Genomic DNA, 15681 nt, shown 5'->3' with positions numbered 1-15681 from the left:
TTAAATGGTGTTTTTTTTTGTTATTGTTGTTGTTATGTTCTAGTTGAACAAGAAGTTTGTTTTGAACCAAGGCTCCAAACAATTTCTTTTTCACTGAAAAATTACATTTTGCTTTAGAGTGGTTGATAAGCACTGTCCCTGCATGCCCAGTCACCCAAAGCTTAGGGCTTACTTGGACATGCAACAGAGACATCACAGCGACCTGAGCAGAGGTTTGAAGTGAATTTCAAAATGCCTTGGAAGAACACCTTCACTCCTGAGGTGTGGAAACTCTGGGAAGGAATCTCTCCTGGTCATAAAGTTCCATGATTTATCCAGTGTTTCAGTATTCATCGGAGCAAGAACACAAAACTGTTCTCTTACCAGTTTAAACAATTTATTACTTAAGAAATTCATCTAATTCCAGCAATTCTGTTAATCATCTATTTCACTTGACTGCAAGGAAATCTGGCTTGCTGATGCAAGACTACAGCATGGGTACCTTCTGCAGAGTTGAGAACTCTCATCTGGAAACACACCCTAATCTCAGTAAGCAGTCAGTGAAAAGAGATTGTAACCTATAGCAGCTCTTGCCAGGAGCCTAAGGCACATATATGCCTAATTCAGGCACTTAAAATAAGATGTGGAGAAATTCAGACCTTCTTGCAAGTCAGTGACATTTTCCTCAGACTCTTGCTATAGCATTGCAATCTGCTGTCACCTAGATGCTGAGTAAATGGATCTCAATAAGCCACAGTAGTATTACAGCCTCACAGACACGTGCATGAGGCCCCATTCACAAGCATTTCTTTCTCACATTGGGTTTGCATATTACAAGAAGGCAAGATTGTTACTGAAAAGTTAATTACGCCTTCAAGCCAACCACGGAGCAAGTTAATGGGGTTTAGTCTTCCAGCCATTTGATAAAGCCCAATGGCAGCTTCAGCTGTCACAAGTGTCATAGTGGCTCCAACTGAGCTGTTCAACTGAGGAATAAACTCTTAAAGGTTCGGCAATTTGATGTGGAGAAATACCAAAAAGTTTGAACAAACTTCTCAACAACAACTCAATCAGTTTAAGTCTCTTGAATTTGATAAATAGGACCTCTAGGCATCTTTCTATGGCAGCAACTCTTTAGCAACAATTAAAAAGTTGCCTAGAGGAGAAGGAAAAAAAAGTTATGCCTCAAAAAAAAAAAAAAAAAAAAAGATAAGGTTGATTTGGCTAATGTAATTCAGGGAGGTTATGCTCCAAGGAGCACTCAGCGGGCATCTGGACCAGGGATCATGCTGGTGCTCACCACAACAACTCACCCGTGCACATGGCTGTGTCTCTTCACCATGGATGCAGCAGCACGTGGGTAGGATCTGCAGGTCCTCCTCACTTGGAGTCTGGAGGAGATGAGGGCAGCAGGTGCCCCTCAGAGCAAATGAGGGATTGCTAAGTGGGGTAACTCAGACCCATTAAGAGTGCCAGTGCTCACACACTTGATGGGTCTGAGTTACCCCACTAGTGATCCCTCATTTGGACCTGGGAAACCTCTCTTTCCAGCTTGCCCTCCTGTCTCAGTGCAATATCTACAACACAGTAACACCTGCCACCATCCCCACACCACTTTGTGCACACACAAATGCAAACCATTGGGAAGCCATGTGCTTTCAGTGGCTGTGCCACTCATTCTTTCCAAGCCTTGCTTGCTCTGTTTTCCTTGGTGAACACTGCTCACATCTCCATGATTGATTGTGTTTGAATTTGATTGTTAAGTGTGCTGGGATGTTTGCATGAGAGGTGCTACATAAGCATAATTTGTGCTGTATTTTCTTTGCCTAATAGAAGATTAAGCTTGAAGTTGAAGATAGTTTTGGCCCTTCGCTGAGACACCATCCTTCAACTTCAGTGCTTTGAACTCTTCAGCCTCCTCTATTCACTGTCAGCTTAAAAAAGTATGCTTTGTTCCCTTGTGTGTCAGTGATGCCTTTGAAAGACAGCCAGGACAGAGCTGCAGCAGCCTTCCCATCTCAATGACCTGGATCCTGCCTGCCTCTGGTGGCGAGGGATGCTCTTCATATGAGAGCATCTCATCATTGTTCTTCAGAACCAAGGGCTTCTCACCTGTGAGCAGGTGCTGCATTATTTGCTGCAGAAAAGTTAAATCAAGAAAAAGTTGAATCAAGAGACAGAAGAGAGAAAATGCTAATTCACAACCTGTGTGGCTGCTCGAATAAATGGGAAAGGTCTTCCCCAGTCTTTAAACCCCAGACATTTTGGAAAAAGTTATGGAAATCAGCCCCAGGTAATTTCCATACAGACTTCACTACCTCCAGACCCACCATTAAAGCTTCCACGGGTCACACATCTCCCTTCAAACTCTGTTCAGATGAATAGAAAGGGAATGATCTTAGCTGAAGGGAATTTTCAGCATAGTTGGTGGTTATATCCAAAGATCAAAATATTTGGGGATACGGGGCAAAATGTAATAAAGAACCAATTCAGTTTTCAGTGGCACAAACTCGACTAGTGCTACAAATTAATACCTACTGCTAAAAATATTTATATTTCTTTCTCTGCACAGACAGATTTCAACAGAGCAGACTAATGACAGGCTTGAATTTATGGAAGAGAATGGTCTGATGACCATGGCCCTGAGCATGGATTCAGAGAATCTGTTTTTAATTTGTGGCTCTGACAACCTCCCTCCACAGCCATGGGCAAGTTCCTTAACCTCTATATTTCCATATCCTGTGTAGGAAATGGAAGCAGATATGTTTTCCTGCTTCCTGAATTTCTTTCAGAGATGTTACAGAAAGGGACAATAACTGTCTGAAGAGCTTAAAAACAAGCAGGGTTGACAAAGTTGAAGTATTCTTTCTACAGTGATAATTAAACAGCCCATTCATAGACAAAATGGGGATGAGATTGCACCTAAAAATGTACCATGTGTGTGATTAACTATACGTGCATTTGTGCATAAAGTGCTCTTTGTCATTTTATCTTACCTGACCTCATAGTGCAGTGGTGATATTTGACCCAGCTGCATTCACCTTTTTGCAGAGCACATGATGCTCGCCTTTTGTGTTTGCCAAAGAAAATCCTTGCTCCCAGACACCTGCATACATGAGTTAATTTGGTTCTCACTGTGTCAGCTTTTGGTGGTAGATGCTGTGCATTTATTTATTTATTTTTTTACCCCTGCATTTGATGGATGGCACTCAAAGGAACAGTTACTGGTAAGCAACTCCTGTCCAGTCAGGTTAATATTTCTGGTTGTCACATGCGAGAAGTATTATTTATTGTTTCCATATATTTGCTTTCTGTAATTATCAATCACAGATTAAACATCATGAAAAACTCACAGACTTTTCTTGAAGTCCTTTGAGGGTGGCCCCTGAGCTACTGAGCAAGGCCAGCTGCATTTTATTATTGCTTTTTTAAAGGAAGAAGCTACAGTTTACTGGAACTGGTCAAATACAGGAAGAAAATGGCCTATACTTATTCAAATTCACAAATATGAACTTTTCAAACTTCGCTAGTGCGTTTTTAGCTCATATATTTACATTCAGATGTAAAATTTAGACCTGACTTTGTGTTGATTAACTGCAGGGACCACAGTTCCCAGTTCCACTTTCTTGACTGGATAACTGGCACAACAAACCACATAACATGAGCTGTGGCTATTTTAGTCAGATATATAATTACAGATATTAAATGCAAAGCTAAAACATATACATACATAATATTTAATCTGTGCTTTACTGGTTTGGTTAATTATATAAGTGTCAGCTGGAAACGTGCCCTGAAAATTTCAATTCACCCTGAAAATAATCCCTACAGTAGCATTCTATGGATAAAAATAATAATTAGAAAAAAAATCAAAGCATACATTGACAAGTCAGTGGACTGAGGACTGTCATAATCTCAGTTAAGATGTTTACATTAATATGTATACATATAGCAAATTATTTGTTTGGTTCCTTACCTATTCCCTGTGCTTAGCAAACTGAGCACCTCCTGCTCATCTCATCCGTGCTCTTCCACAGAGGGCTGTCCCACATCCCAGCCTTCATCAGAAAGGGAACTGAGTTTGCCCAAAGCTGCAGGGTTTGTGTGACAATCAGCCACAGATGCTGTCCAAAAGACAAGAGTAGGACAGTAAGCATTAGCATAAAGCACTGAGTAATCCTTGGGATTGGGACAGTAGTGACATCACACAGAATGCACCTGCCTGATGGAGAAGCCAGAGCCGTACCAGTATCCAGACTCCAAGTTCTGATTGACCACTGGTTTTCCCAAACAGGGCTCTTCCCTTCAGCATTTGCTGGAATTTTCAAGTACTTGCCTGTCTGTGGTGTGCAGCTCAGCCTGCCTTGCTGCACAGAGGTTGGTGTGATCCTTGCAGCTTCCCTAATGCACCTGATGGCATCCTACTATCAGGCATGAGATGTTAGCAGAGCAATCGCTGACTCACTCTGGCCCAGCTTCCTGGGTGACAGAAAGTGGCTGCTCTCACTGAAGATGCCCATCGCTGTCCACCAAACACAAAGCATCTCCCAGAACACTGGGACCCAGTCTGTTCCTCACCAGGGTAGGGTGAAGGTGTGGAAGATGCTCAGTCCCACTGAGAGATGCCTCCTGCATGCAGGGAGACAGCTGCTGAGTCTCAGCTTGTCCTCAGAATAAACAACTTTCCAGCATGTTTTTCCTCCTAACTTTAATATCTGTAAAAAATAAGATTAAAGCCATATCCTGGTACTTTAAATCCAAACATTTACCAGCTTCACTCAAAGCAGTAGGATTCTTTTCAGAAGTGTTTGTTTGTACAGTTCAAAGAAGCAACACTTCTTAAACACAAACCCAGCACAGAAGTGCAACTCAACCTAATCTCTATTGACACAATTCAGAACTAGGAATAAATGCACAAGTGCATCCTGCTTTAAAAACCCCTCTATGGGCCATTTCTTTAACACAGGTTCCAAAGAACTGGTGTAACCATTCTCACCCTGGTGTTGAAAAGGAAGCAGGACCCAAGCAGAGGATGCACTGTGCCAGGTGCCATGAGCAGCGTGGTCCTGTCCTGCAGCAGCATTCCCTTATGCCCATCCCCAGGGACATCAACATCACTGCGGCTTTGAGTTCTGCTTCAAAGCTGTGGCTGGAGCCAGGTTTCTGTAAACTTAGGAAAACAGGTAAATATTTGTCAGAGGCAATTAAGGTTCCTCATCACCTCAACAGTCATCTGTGTGGGTTGGCCAGAGCAGCCAGTGGGCACGGAGCCTCGGTGGTTTGCTGAACCACTTCAGGAGGCAGGCAGACACAAAGCACCACGGCTAGGAGGCTTTGCCCTCTGCACACACTAAATTCACACAGACATCTCCTTCAGCTGCTTGATCGGGCAGAGAGAGGTCCTGTCCTTGCACACAGAGCAGAGAAGAGTAGCTCTGCTCCTAGTGCTGTTTGTAGCCTCTTAGCCTGGTTACTCCAGATTAGCATCAGCTGCTCCTCACAGAGGCTGAGAGCACATCATGTCTCCCACCTGTCACTGCAAGTTTTGATGGTGGGCTCTGCAAGCCCTTGGTGTTATAAGACAGAAAATCATGTAAAATTTGCATGAATTGGTAAAGTTCTACTTTCTGATGTCTTGAGATGCCTGGTTTAGAAACGGGGCTCTGCTGTTTGGAGCTCCCAAACTTCCCCTCTTTGATCAGTATAGCACTAAAATGCCAGCTTAAATAAGAACAAAGAGAAAGGGAAAACAAAAATGAGAGGAGTGGCAGATAACAAAGCTGCAGAGGTATGCAGTGAGGCTCCTTCCTGCAGCCCAAACCCAGCTGCTGGTGACTGTGCCCCATGCTCTGCCACAGGCCTGGGGCAATGCCACACTTCTGTCCTTTAGTCACGTGAAGACAAGCTGGAGACAAGCAGAGGCTGCAGGCAAACAGAAGAGGAAGCTCTGGGGCTGTAATGGAGACAAGGTGGGAGCCCCAGGGTGCCTTTCCCTTGGCTCCATTCCCAGCAGCACTGTATTTGTATTTGTCCCGGGTTGCATAGAAGCACAAACTCCTGCATGAGGACACGTTTGGCTCTGACAAAGAGCCAGCTCAGCAGTACCACTTTAGCAGCAGAGCTGGCTGTGCCATGGTCACTTGCATGTGGTTTTGTTCAAGAGGGAGGACGAAGCTGCATAGAGTCCAGGACCCAGCAGCCTCCCCAGCTCCTGGCACAGACAAGGCCACACAGCACAGATGCGTTGGCATAAGGACAGACCTTTGTTCCACAGCCCAAGTGACACCCAGAGCAGCTGATGAACTGCAGGAATCTGCCCATGTGCAGCCTTTTGTACTTCAAAGCCTGACACTTGGAGTGGGAGCTTAACGCAGCTGCCAATGCCCAGGGCATCCCATGCAAGGTATTTATCCTCAGTACAGGGGTTTTCTGAGGTTTCCATGTCCATGATCAAAGGAGAAGAGACCCCAAGGAGGATAGATCCATGCTTAGAGAGACATGGAATGCATCCTTCCCATTTTGGATGTGTTTAATTAAAGCTCATGTCACTTAGTGCTCCTGTCTCCGCATCTCCCCACAAATGCTTTAGATGAGAGCTCTGATTTCCATTCCTGTATACCTCACGTATGTGCTTGGCTCAGCCTTGGGTTATTACACAGCAATCCAAAAAGCAGGAGGTCGCTTTTTGGCCAGGCAAGTGCACATGAGCCCCCAGTGTGCACATTTTGTTAATATACTGAACACCAAGAGAGAGGAGGAGCAGCTGATGCCTGGGCTGCCCCATCACTGCCATCACAGTCCTGGCTGCCAGGGCAGAAGCTGCCCAAGCTGTATTTGCAGGGCAACATGTCAGCATCAGGTGTAGGACTAAGGAAATAAAGCAGAAAGGTCATTTCCTCCTTCATTTTCTGCTTTCCCAACCGTTGTCCTGCTCTGAGCAAAACGGTCCTTACGAACATCTATGCCTCTGCAGCTGAACCTGAGAAATCTCTTGTCTAGGCAGGCAGAAATCTGATGGCTCAGCTCCAACCATCTGGACGTGGGAAAGCTTGGAAGCTCCATGAGAAAAGGGAGATTTCTTGGCAAAGATTCACAGTCAATCTTTATGGGAGAGTGGAGGGCTGGCAATAGCAGGTGGCCATCAGGCTGCACCCATCCTGCTGGCACAAGCCAGGTGCTCAGGTACAGTAAAAGTGAGCAAAAACAGCTGGGAGGGGGTTCATCTTCAGTGCCAGAAGCAGGCAGGTATCACAGCAATCCCACTGCCCTGGGAGCAGCTTGGTCTCAATGTGTGGGCAGGGGCGGTGGGTGCAAGGGCCACCAGGGCACAGGGACAACACAGAGCAGAGGAGCAACAGGAACAGGATCTCCCTGTGCAGTCCCAAGAAACCCGCCTGTGAGCCAGTGCCAGGTGCTCCATTTCTGTCTTAATTTTGGTCTTGGAAAGAAAAAATTGCACAAGCTGAGTACACAGGGGCTTCAATCAAGCTGTGGCATACACCTGTCCAAGCAAGAAAATTACACAGTTGAGGCTGCCAGGGTGTCCTGAATTCACCAGGTTTGGGCCTTGGGGGCTGTGTTGCTGTAACCCCCAACAGCAGCACTGCTGGCACTAGGAGCTGCTGCTCAGCCCATACTTCCATGCCCAGCATTGGTGCAGCAGCTGCAGGCAGTGGGCCTGGGGGATGCACACCATGCTGTGGCATGGCCACCAGATACTGGGAGGAAAACAGCAGAAAATGGTCATGCTGTGGAGGGTCTGATAGTGGCAGGGGATGGGGAACTCCCACCAGGACTCTTGCACCAGTATCATGGGACAGAGGCTGAATATTGTGGCTGCACAAAAGGACCGATGTGTTTCCTACCACTGAGCCCAACAGCTGAGCACGCAGACAGCAAGCAACAAGCGCAGTGAAACTGCACAGAAATACCCCTTGTTGTGTTTGCAAGACTGATGGCATCCACAGCAAATTAACTATCTTTTGAGTGGTGCTGAGAGCAGCATCCGCATGGTCTGGTAAGTGGATTTCTAAATTTAGCCCAGTTACTGTAAACTACACCTTTGCAAGAAACTACCGTCCGCAGTGTTCAACTTCAGAGACATTTATTTCTAGAGCCTGCGGAAACATTTCTCACCTTTCAAAGGCCCCAATTATTCCCTGGGGCTGGCAGAGCTCCCCAGCTCCATCCTCGTGGCATGGGGGGACCTTGGCTCCAGGCACACTGGGAGAGGTGGTTTCTGTAACCTCCCTATTTAGGGAAGAGATCACTTCAGATCCTGTTAGCCTAAGGGTGTGCGCTTTGATGGAGGGCACTGGGACACCACTGCCTCAATGCCCCAAAGAAGTGGTTTGCACTTTACTCCACAAAGGCTCCTGAGCCGTTAATACATCACCCCACAAGCTCTGGTAAATGCACATGGGCTGTCTTGCTTCAAGCTTTCTCTGGTTCCTGTAAATGGCATTGCAAGGGGTGGTGCAGCTGTCCCAGCTGCAGTGGGGCGGTTTGCTCTGTGCTCTGTGTACTCCGAGATAACAGGCAGAGGGATTCACTACCTCTCAAACTTTATATCTGATGGAGAATCATAAAAACACAGAATCATTACGGCTGGAAAAGACCTCCATGATCTAGTCCAGCAGTTCACCTACCACCAATATGCCCACTAACCATGTCATCCATGCCAATCTACCCTTTTCTTAAATACCTCCAGTCATGGTGACTCCACCACCTCCCTGGGCAGCTGTGCTACTGCATCACCATTCCCCAGGAGAATGCTGTGGGAAACAGTATAAAACATTTGCTGAAGTCTAGGTAGACTATGTGAACAGCCCTTCTCTCACCTGCCAGGTAGAAGCCCATCCCAATGTGATGTGCCTGTGTTCTGGCCATGAAGGGCAGCTGGGAATTCACTCCACAGCTGGATTGTTGCCTTCTGCACCCCTCCTTCAGGGTTCAGCCCAGTTCAAAAGGACCCAACATTCCAATGCTCTAATTAATTAACCATAAGGACAGTTTTGAAGTCCTAAGGCTTTGGGATCTATCTCTGTCTTGGATAGGGCGCACGCTGACCAATTCAGTGTGAAATCTTGGCTTCATGAAAGCCTGGAGGAGCTGAGGAGCATGGTCTGGGCATTACCAGGATGCTGACATCTTCCTGTCAGAGGAAATGACAATAGGGATGCTTTGGAGGAGTCATTTTTAAAATGCCAGTCCTGAAGAAAACACTTAGGTGACAGTTTAGCTGTGTGTTCCCTTCTAAAGTTCACAAATATAAGTGTGAGAGGCCAGCTTGTGTTTTCTTATCATGTAAAATATGGAGATCAAATCTTCTGATCTCTAAGTCAGAAGGAAAACTCCCTTCCTGAGGAGGAAGCTGGCTTCCGACGTGTCTGACCACTGCATGGCTATGGAAATGTAAGAAGCTGTCAAAGTCCTCCTTCCTATCCTGCCAGGGTCAGCACCAGGGCAGCCTTGCTTTGCTGAAGGGCAGAACCATTTCCCTGCATTGCCCTCCTCTGAGCCCAGGGGTGCCAGGCAGGTCTCAGCCTCACCCCACTCCATCCTGCATGGAGATGGCCCCACTGCTACCTCTACATGTGGCTGCTGGAGGATTCCCAGAGCCACAGCGCTGGGACGCACGGACGTGCCTGAGGAGCCCTGCTATGTGCATCAGCCCTAAAATCACCGGTGCGCATCCTTGCCGAGACAGCAAACCCAGTGATTTATCTCTTTTCTTTCCCTTGATGCACATTAAAATGAGTTTGCCGGCGCTGCTGCTGCCTCCAGCTGAATGCGTGTGCTTCTTGGCTCCCCGCACACTGCTCTCCACAGATGCCGTGTGCTTTGGCAGCCAGGCCAGTCTGGGCTGCAGGATATTACGCCTGGCAGGGACACAAACCCCTCCAGTTCCTGGAATTCGGATTGTCTCGCAGAGTGCTGATTAAGCAGCACTTTTTCTCTGCGCTCAGGGCAAACCCCCTGTTGTCCCCAAGCAGGGCTGCTTGCAGTTCGGCTCCTGCACAGCAGCAGGAGTACAGCAGGTCCACCTCCCCAGGCCATCACACCAATGCACATCAAATCAGGGAAACAAGAGCTATTTCCTCAAATGCACAACTTTGCAGCCCATGGCACTGGATGAGCATTCACTATGCAGGGCTCTGTCTTTTGTGAAGTAATAAATCACTGAGAAAGCCTCCTCTTAAAGCAGCCTGATGCCCTTCCTAGGCTAGCTGCTGTCAGATGCAGAGGTTGGCTCCACAGGGTGCAGGTTGGAACATCCCTCCAGCACATATCTCCCACCACCCTTAAGAGCCGCTCTACAGGAGAGCGAATTCCACGAAAGCTTGAGCATGGGCAAAAATGTGCACAGGAGAATATTCCAGCAGAGTCCCAGAGCAAGGAGAGGCTGCACTGCTATGCACACCTCTGCGCTGGGGTGCTATTCCTGCTCCACATGTGGGTGTGGTGCTCCTCGAGCCCCTGTGTCCCTAGGGACACAGTGTGGTTTGCTGGGGTTGCTCAGCCTGTGCCAGGCTTCTTGCCTTCCTGCTCTGCCACTGTGGTTATGAGCGATGTGCATCTGTGTTGGAAAGGCTTAGAGCATCCCCCATTGCAGGGATCCAATGTTGCTGTGAACAAGCACAGCAGCCACCAAACCATGGTCCCTGCAAGCATCTTTTTCTTACCCATTTCTCCCACCTGAGCAGCAGCTTCCCCCCAGTACACAGGGGTCTCAGTGCTGCCAGTGGCTGCAGCAGCCCCAGGGTCGCTCCCACCCAGCACTGGGGTGAGGAGTCACTTTGGCAGCCAGTAATCACTCTGCCAGCCTTTGGGAACAATGCTCAGGATGCCATAGGAAAACACACCTGCTGCTGCAGGATGGTCCATGCAGGACAGCTGCCAGTGGGCACACATGCGCCCCGGTGACAGGGTGAGCAGCATCCCACCCCAGGAAGGCACACTTCTGCCATCAGCCCGCACAACACCAGGGTCCCCCTGGTCCCCTCGTTGCTCTGCTGGGACAAAACCCCTCTGTGCCTGCGGGGTTTCCTGTCCATCGCTCCCCATCCAGACCCAATGGGGGATGTGAGCAAGGGGGCAGGCACATCACAGGAAATCTTTCCTTGTAGATATAACGAACAACAACCACCACCACCACTGAAACAAGCAGCTTTCCTGCCTGCCAGAGCACCACGCAGAGCTGTGCTGGCTTCTCCCTCCAGCAGCGCGTGGGGCTCAGCAGCGGCTGCGTGTGCAAGAGGCGTGCACCGAGAGCCGGCTATAAACCGCCCGGCAGAGCTCTCCCCAAACCTCAGCACGTTCCCGGGGGGACGAGTTAGGATGCAGTTTCTGCGTCACGCTGCCGTGGGCTGCCCGCCTCGCCTGGGTTAAATCTCTGGCACACGTGTCCAGCGCAGGTTGTTTGCAAAGGTTGCCCCGCGCGGTGCCGGGCTCGGCTGCGCTCGGCTCATTGCTTCAGGTACGTGGGGTGAGAGCGGGAGCGCTCCGGGATGCGGTGGCTGAAGGATGAGCAGATTCCAGCGTTTCCCTTTTTATTTTTTATCCTCGTTTTGTGGTGGTTTATTTTTCTTTCCCCCAACAGTAGGACTCAATAGGATTTCTTGCTGTTTTAAAACTTGCTGAGTGTTTGTTCTTTTTTTATTTTATTTTATTTTATTTTATTTATTATTATTATTATTTTGTATCTGTGCTTTCTGTTTTGTTCTGGGGGTTTTCTCACCATCCAGATGTTGCGGGGGGATGAGGCAGGCTCTCACTGTGCCCCCCAGGAGCCCTGTGCAGCAGGTAGTGGGACAGATGAAAACTGGGATAAATCCTGCACTGATGTCTCTTAAAAGAAACAAGAGAAGGAATTCCACAGACATCTCCCTGCTGCTCAGTGTTACTGTGCCAAGCCAGCGGGAGCTGCAGGTTATCAGAGCTTCATTTAAAACACTTATTTTGAAAAGGACAAAGGAAGCTATAGGGAATTGGGTTTGATGATCCTTCTGGGTCCCTTCCAACTTGGAATATTCTACGATTCTATGAGTTCCTTCTTATTTGGAGCAATGGGATTTGCACGAGCAAAGCAAAGCGGTGCAGGTCATGTTTTCTCTTCCAGCACCACGCCCCAGGAGCAGGGACGGGAGATCCACACCGCAATGCCGCTGCTGCACTTGCACCTCTGCTTCACCAGCATGCTCTGCTGGCTGACCCACGAGTCCAGCTCCTTGGTGCTGCCCAACGCCACCGAGCTCCTGTCTCCTCCTAGCAGCACAAGGACGGGTCCAGCTCCAGGTGCAGGGATGCCCCGGAGCCGCCGCCGTCGGTACCTGTCCCCCCGTGACATGAATGCCATCCTGGACTACCACAACCAGGTGCGGGCACAGGTGTCCCCCCCCGCTGCCAACATGGAGTACATGGTGAGTGTGCATCGCCCGTGCCCATTGTGTTGTGGCTCAGTGCCTGTCCTGGGGATATTATGCATCCCAGGTGTGGGGCAAAGCGCTGCATGCACAGAGCTTTCCCCCAGGAGAGAGGTGGGAGTGGATGCTGCGTGTGACCGCTGCATGCCATGTTAAAGCTGGGGCAGATGTGGGTCCCTTATCTCCCTGCCCCAGGGCTGGAAGCGGGGTTTTCCCACTGTCCCAGCAGTGCAGGGAGCTACCGGCCTCACTCGTGTCTGCAGGTGTCCTGGGAGGCCCTGCAGCAGAGAGCAGAGCTGCTGGCATCACTGCAGTGCCCTTGGGCACGTGGGTGGGTCTGGACCAGCTCCTAGCAGCCTGAAGCACCCCATCGTGCCCACCCTTCCTCTGGCATGGGCCATGAGGGGTCAGGAGTTCCTGAGATCTCCTGGAGCTTCCATGCCTCCATGATGTGCTTCAGGTGCCCCTGACCTGCAGAGCTGGCACAGCTGCTGGTCCAGGGACACATACACTTCAGTGACAGGGTCACCAGCATCCCACTCCAGGAAGGGACACCTCCACCATCAGCTTGTCCTCCTTCATCTTCGCACTGTGCTGCTGGGGCAAAACCCTTCTGTGCCTTAAGGATTTGCTGCCCACAGCTTAACATCCAGACCTTTTGAGAGATATGAGCAGAAGGACACATCCCTGTTAATCTTTCCTTGTAGCATCTCATTAAAAAAACAAAACAAACAAACAAACAAAAACAAAAACAACCAGCAGCCACAGCTCCTTGGTGCTGCCCAGAGAGGCATTCCTGCCTGCAAGCTCTGTGCCAGACACCCAGAGCATCCTAAATGCCTGCCTGCCAAATAACTCTCCCGGGCATGGCTGAGGCTCATTCCCCACGTATTTCAGGATGGGTGAGGAAGCTTTAAATAATGCATGAAGGAAGCAGCTGTCCCAGCAGCAGAACAGGAGCAGCTCCTCTGTGTCCCTCTGAACACAAGGAGCGGATTTCTCCTCTTGCCTCCCCCCGGCAGGCCAAACCTCCCCCGCCCTTCCCCTTTCCCCTGCCAGGTGTGGGATGAGCGGCTGGCCAGGGCGGCGGAGGCGTGGGCTGCACGGTGCGTGTGGGAGCACGGCCCCCCCCAGCTGATGAAATATGTGGGGCAGAACCTCTCCATCCACTCGGGCAGGTAAGAGAGGCTGGGGAGCCGGGTCCCCCCACGCTCAGCTTTTAGACTCCGGCGCAGTGTTCATGCAGTGAGATGCCTGGTGACACCACAGCCTTCCCATGGCAGGTACCGCTCCGTGGTGGACATGGTGAGGTCGTGGCACCACGAGCAGCAGCACTACTCCTTCCCGCATCCCCATGAGTGCAACCCCCGCTGTCCCTCCAAGTGCAGCGGCTCCGTCTGCAGCCACTACACTCAGGTGAGAGCCCTGGCTCCTCGCTAAGCAGGGGGTCGGAGTCCCTAATTAGAGTGGGTGGGCATCTGCACTGCAGTCCCGTGGAAGAGGATGGGATTCCCCCGGGCAAACACACCCAGGGACCTCGTGGCACTTGGGGCTGCAGCTCTGCTCCCTGCACACACTCAGGGCTGGGATCTTGCTTCCCTCTGGATCGATCCCAGCAGATTGGTCCAAGAGCATTTTTCCCTCTGTTTCTCCTCATTATCCCACTAACACCTCAGAGGCTGTGAAGAGAAAAAAAACAAACAGCCCCTTCCCGCCTTGGCTGGTCATGAATCACCTCCTGCACGACAGAGTGGCTTTTTAGCACTACCCAGCCCCATGAATGCCCCCCTTCATCCCACAGCACCTCCAGCCAAAGCTGGAAGCCTCCCGCTGCCCCCCTGCCTCGGGCCGACCCCTCTGGTGTTTGCACGAGTGTCTGGAGCACAGCTGTGCCTGGGGCTGTCTGGGCCACAAATGTGCAAAATGCATGTTTATAGGGAGAAACTCAGCCTCCAGCGGCTTTAGGAGGGGCCTTTCTCCTTCGGGTCTCCTCGGGAGGGGTTTCACCTCCCTGCGTCCAGGCTGGCAGCGCTTCAGGGACAGCTCTGGGGATGCAATTGGGTGAGCTGGAGACATGACCCAGACTCGGCTGCTCCTTTAACTCAGGCAGTGCATCACAGCACGCTGCAGGCACAGAAGAGGGACATGGAGAAGCGGGTGTTTGAGCAGCGCTGGGGTGGGCACGGCACCGCACCCGGGCAGTTTGGGCCTGGTTGAATTTGCCTCCCGGACCCAGCGGGGCTGACCGTGCTGTGTCCCACGCAGATGGTGTGGGCCTCCTCCAACAGGCTGGGCTGCGCCCTGCAGGCCTGCAGCAACGTGCACGTTTGGGGCAGCACGTGGCGCCGCGCCGTCCTGCTCGTCTGCAACTACGCCATCAAGTAAGTGGGCGCGGGCAGCCGGCCGTGCTTGGTGCTGTGCAAGGGGTGATGATCCTTCTCCTCTCCTCTCTTCCCAGGGGCAACTGGATCGGAGAAGCACCGTACAAGATAGGGAGGCCATGCTCAGCCTGTCCACCCACCTACGGGGGGGTCTGCTCCAACAACATGTGCTTCACGGGACTCAAATCCAACCAAGTGAGCTGGTTTTAGGACGGTGGCAGCGCTCCACGTCCTCCTGCTGCACCCCATGGGGACAGGGGCAGCAGGATTATTTATGGCACCATGATGCTTTTGTCCCCCCCCAGCCCAGCCCTCCCTATGCTGCTTTAGGCTTTAGGCAGGACACAGAGCCTGCTTTGGCCCCAGTGCTGCCACTCTGGGGTTCTTTTTGGGCACCCCCTGGGACTGCTGCCGTTTGCAGCTGCTTCACACCTGGGGGGCACTGGGGGTGTTGGGAGCACAAGGGGCTGGCGAGGCCCTGCTGCGCAGGGCTGGGTGGGAGCCGTGCTGTGACCAAACTGTCCCTTTGGGTCAAGCGACTGGAACCCAGTGTGCCACCCCTGCACGTGCCCCTCCCCCAGATCTGCCCCCCCACCCAATAAAGCGGTCTGGAGACCCAAGTGCTCTTGTCTGTCTTTCCTTGCTAAGCCTTTGTGACATGGAGCCATGTACTGTGCCTTGGGATAACCCCAAATAGCAGAAACGTGCAGGAGTCCTCAGCAGGGTTGTGACATGTGAGATGCTGAGCACTTTGCTCCATCGTGTGGGAGAAGCCAGCAATGCTGGGACACCGGGCACTGCAGGACACTGGTGCTAAAATGCCAGAGGGTTATGGCTCAGGACTGTGCCCTATCCACAGTGCAGGGGCTGACAAGAGATGGGACAGGCAGGGATCC

The 15681-nt window shown here is 50.7% G+C and overlaps 1 protein-coding gene across 2 annotated transcripts; it reads left to right on the top strand.

Annotated features, from left to right (window-relative positions):
- The first annotated feature begins 10438 nt into the window (after positions 1–10438).
- R3HDML (R3H domain containing like) lies at positions 10439–15447 on the top strand. Of its 2 annotated transcripts, XM_090151974.1 has the most exons (6): positions 10439–11458; positions 12101–12401; positions 13464–13582; positions 13688–13820; positions 14670–14785; positions 14863–15446. In XM_090151974.1, exons 2-6 carry the CDS (start codon positions 12141–12143, stop codon positions 14993–14995), a joined length of 762 nt encoding a protein of 253 aa, XP_090008100.1. In that variant the 5' UTR covers positions 10439–11458; positions 12101–12140; the 3' UTR covers positions 14996–15446. The 2 variants fall into 2 exon arrangements, with proteins under 2 accessions (XP_090008100.1, XP_031447282.2); XM_031591422.2 differs by lacking the exon at positions 10439–11458 and having other exon boundaries at positions 11728–12401; positions 14863–15447.
- Positions 15448–15681: the final 234 nt, after the last annotated feature.

The sequence above is a fragment of the Phasianus colchicus genome, chromosome 17, assembly GCF_987193195.1.
Source record: "Phasianus colchicus chromosome 17, bPhaCol1.hap1.1, whole genome shotgun sequence".
Taxonomy (NCBI): domain Eukaryota; kingdom Metazoa; phylum Chordata; class Aves; order Galliformes; family Phasianidae; genus Phasianus; species Phasianus colchicus.
This window is presented reverse-complemented; position numbering and strand designations above follow the sequence as displayed.

Excerpts from the sequence above, each read along its gene's own strand:
- R3HDML (XM_031591422.2), top strand. The coding sequence starts at position 11,979 with ATGATCCTTCTGGGTCCCTTCCAACTTGGAATATTCTACGATTCTATG. Across the intron at positions 12,402-13,463 it reads CTGCCAACATGGAGTACATG|GTGTGGGATGAGCGGCTGGC; the intron begins GTGAGTGTGCAT and ends TTCCCCTGCCAG. Across the intron at positions 13,821-14,669 it reads TCTGCAGCCACTACACTCAG|ATGGTGTGGGCCTCCTCCAA; the intron begins GTGAGAGCCCTG and ends TGTCCCACGCAG.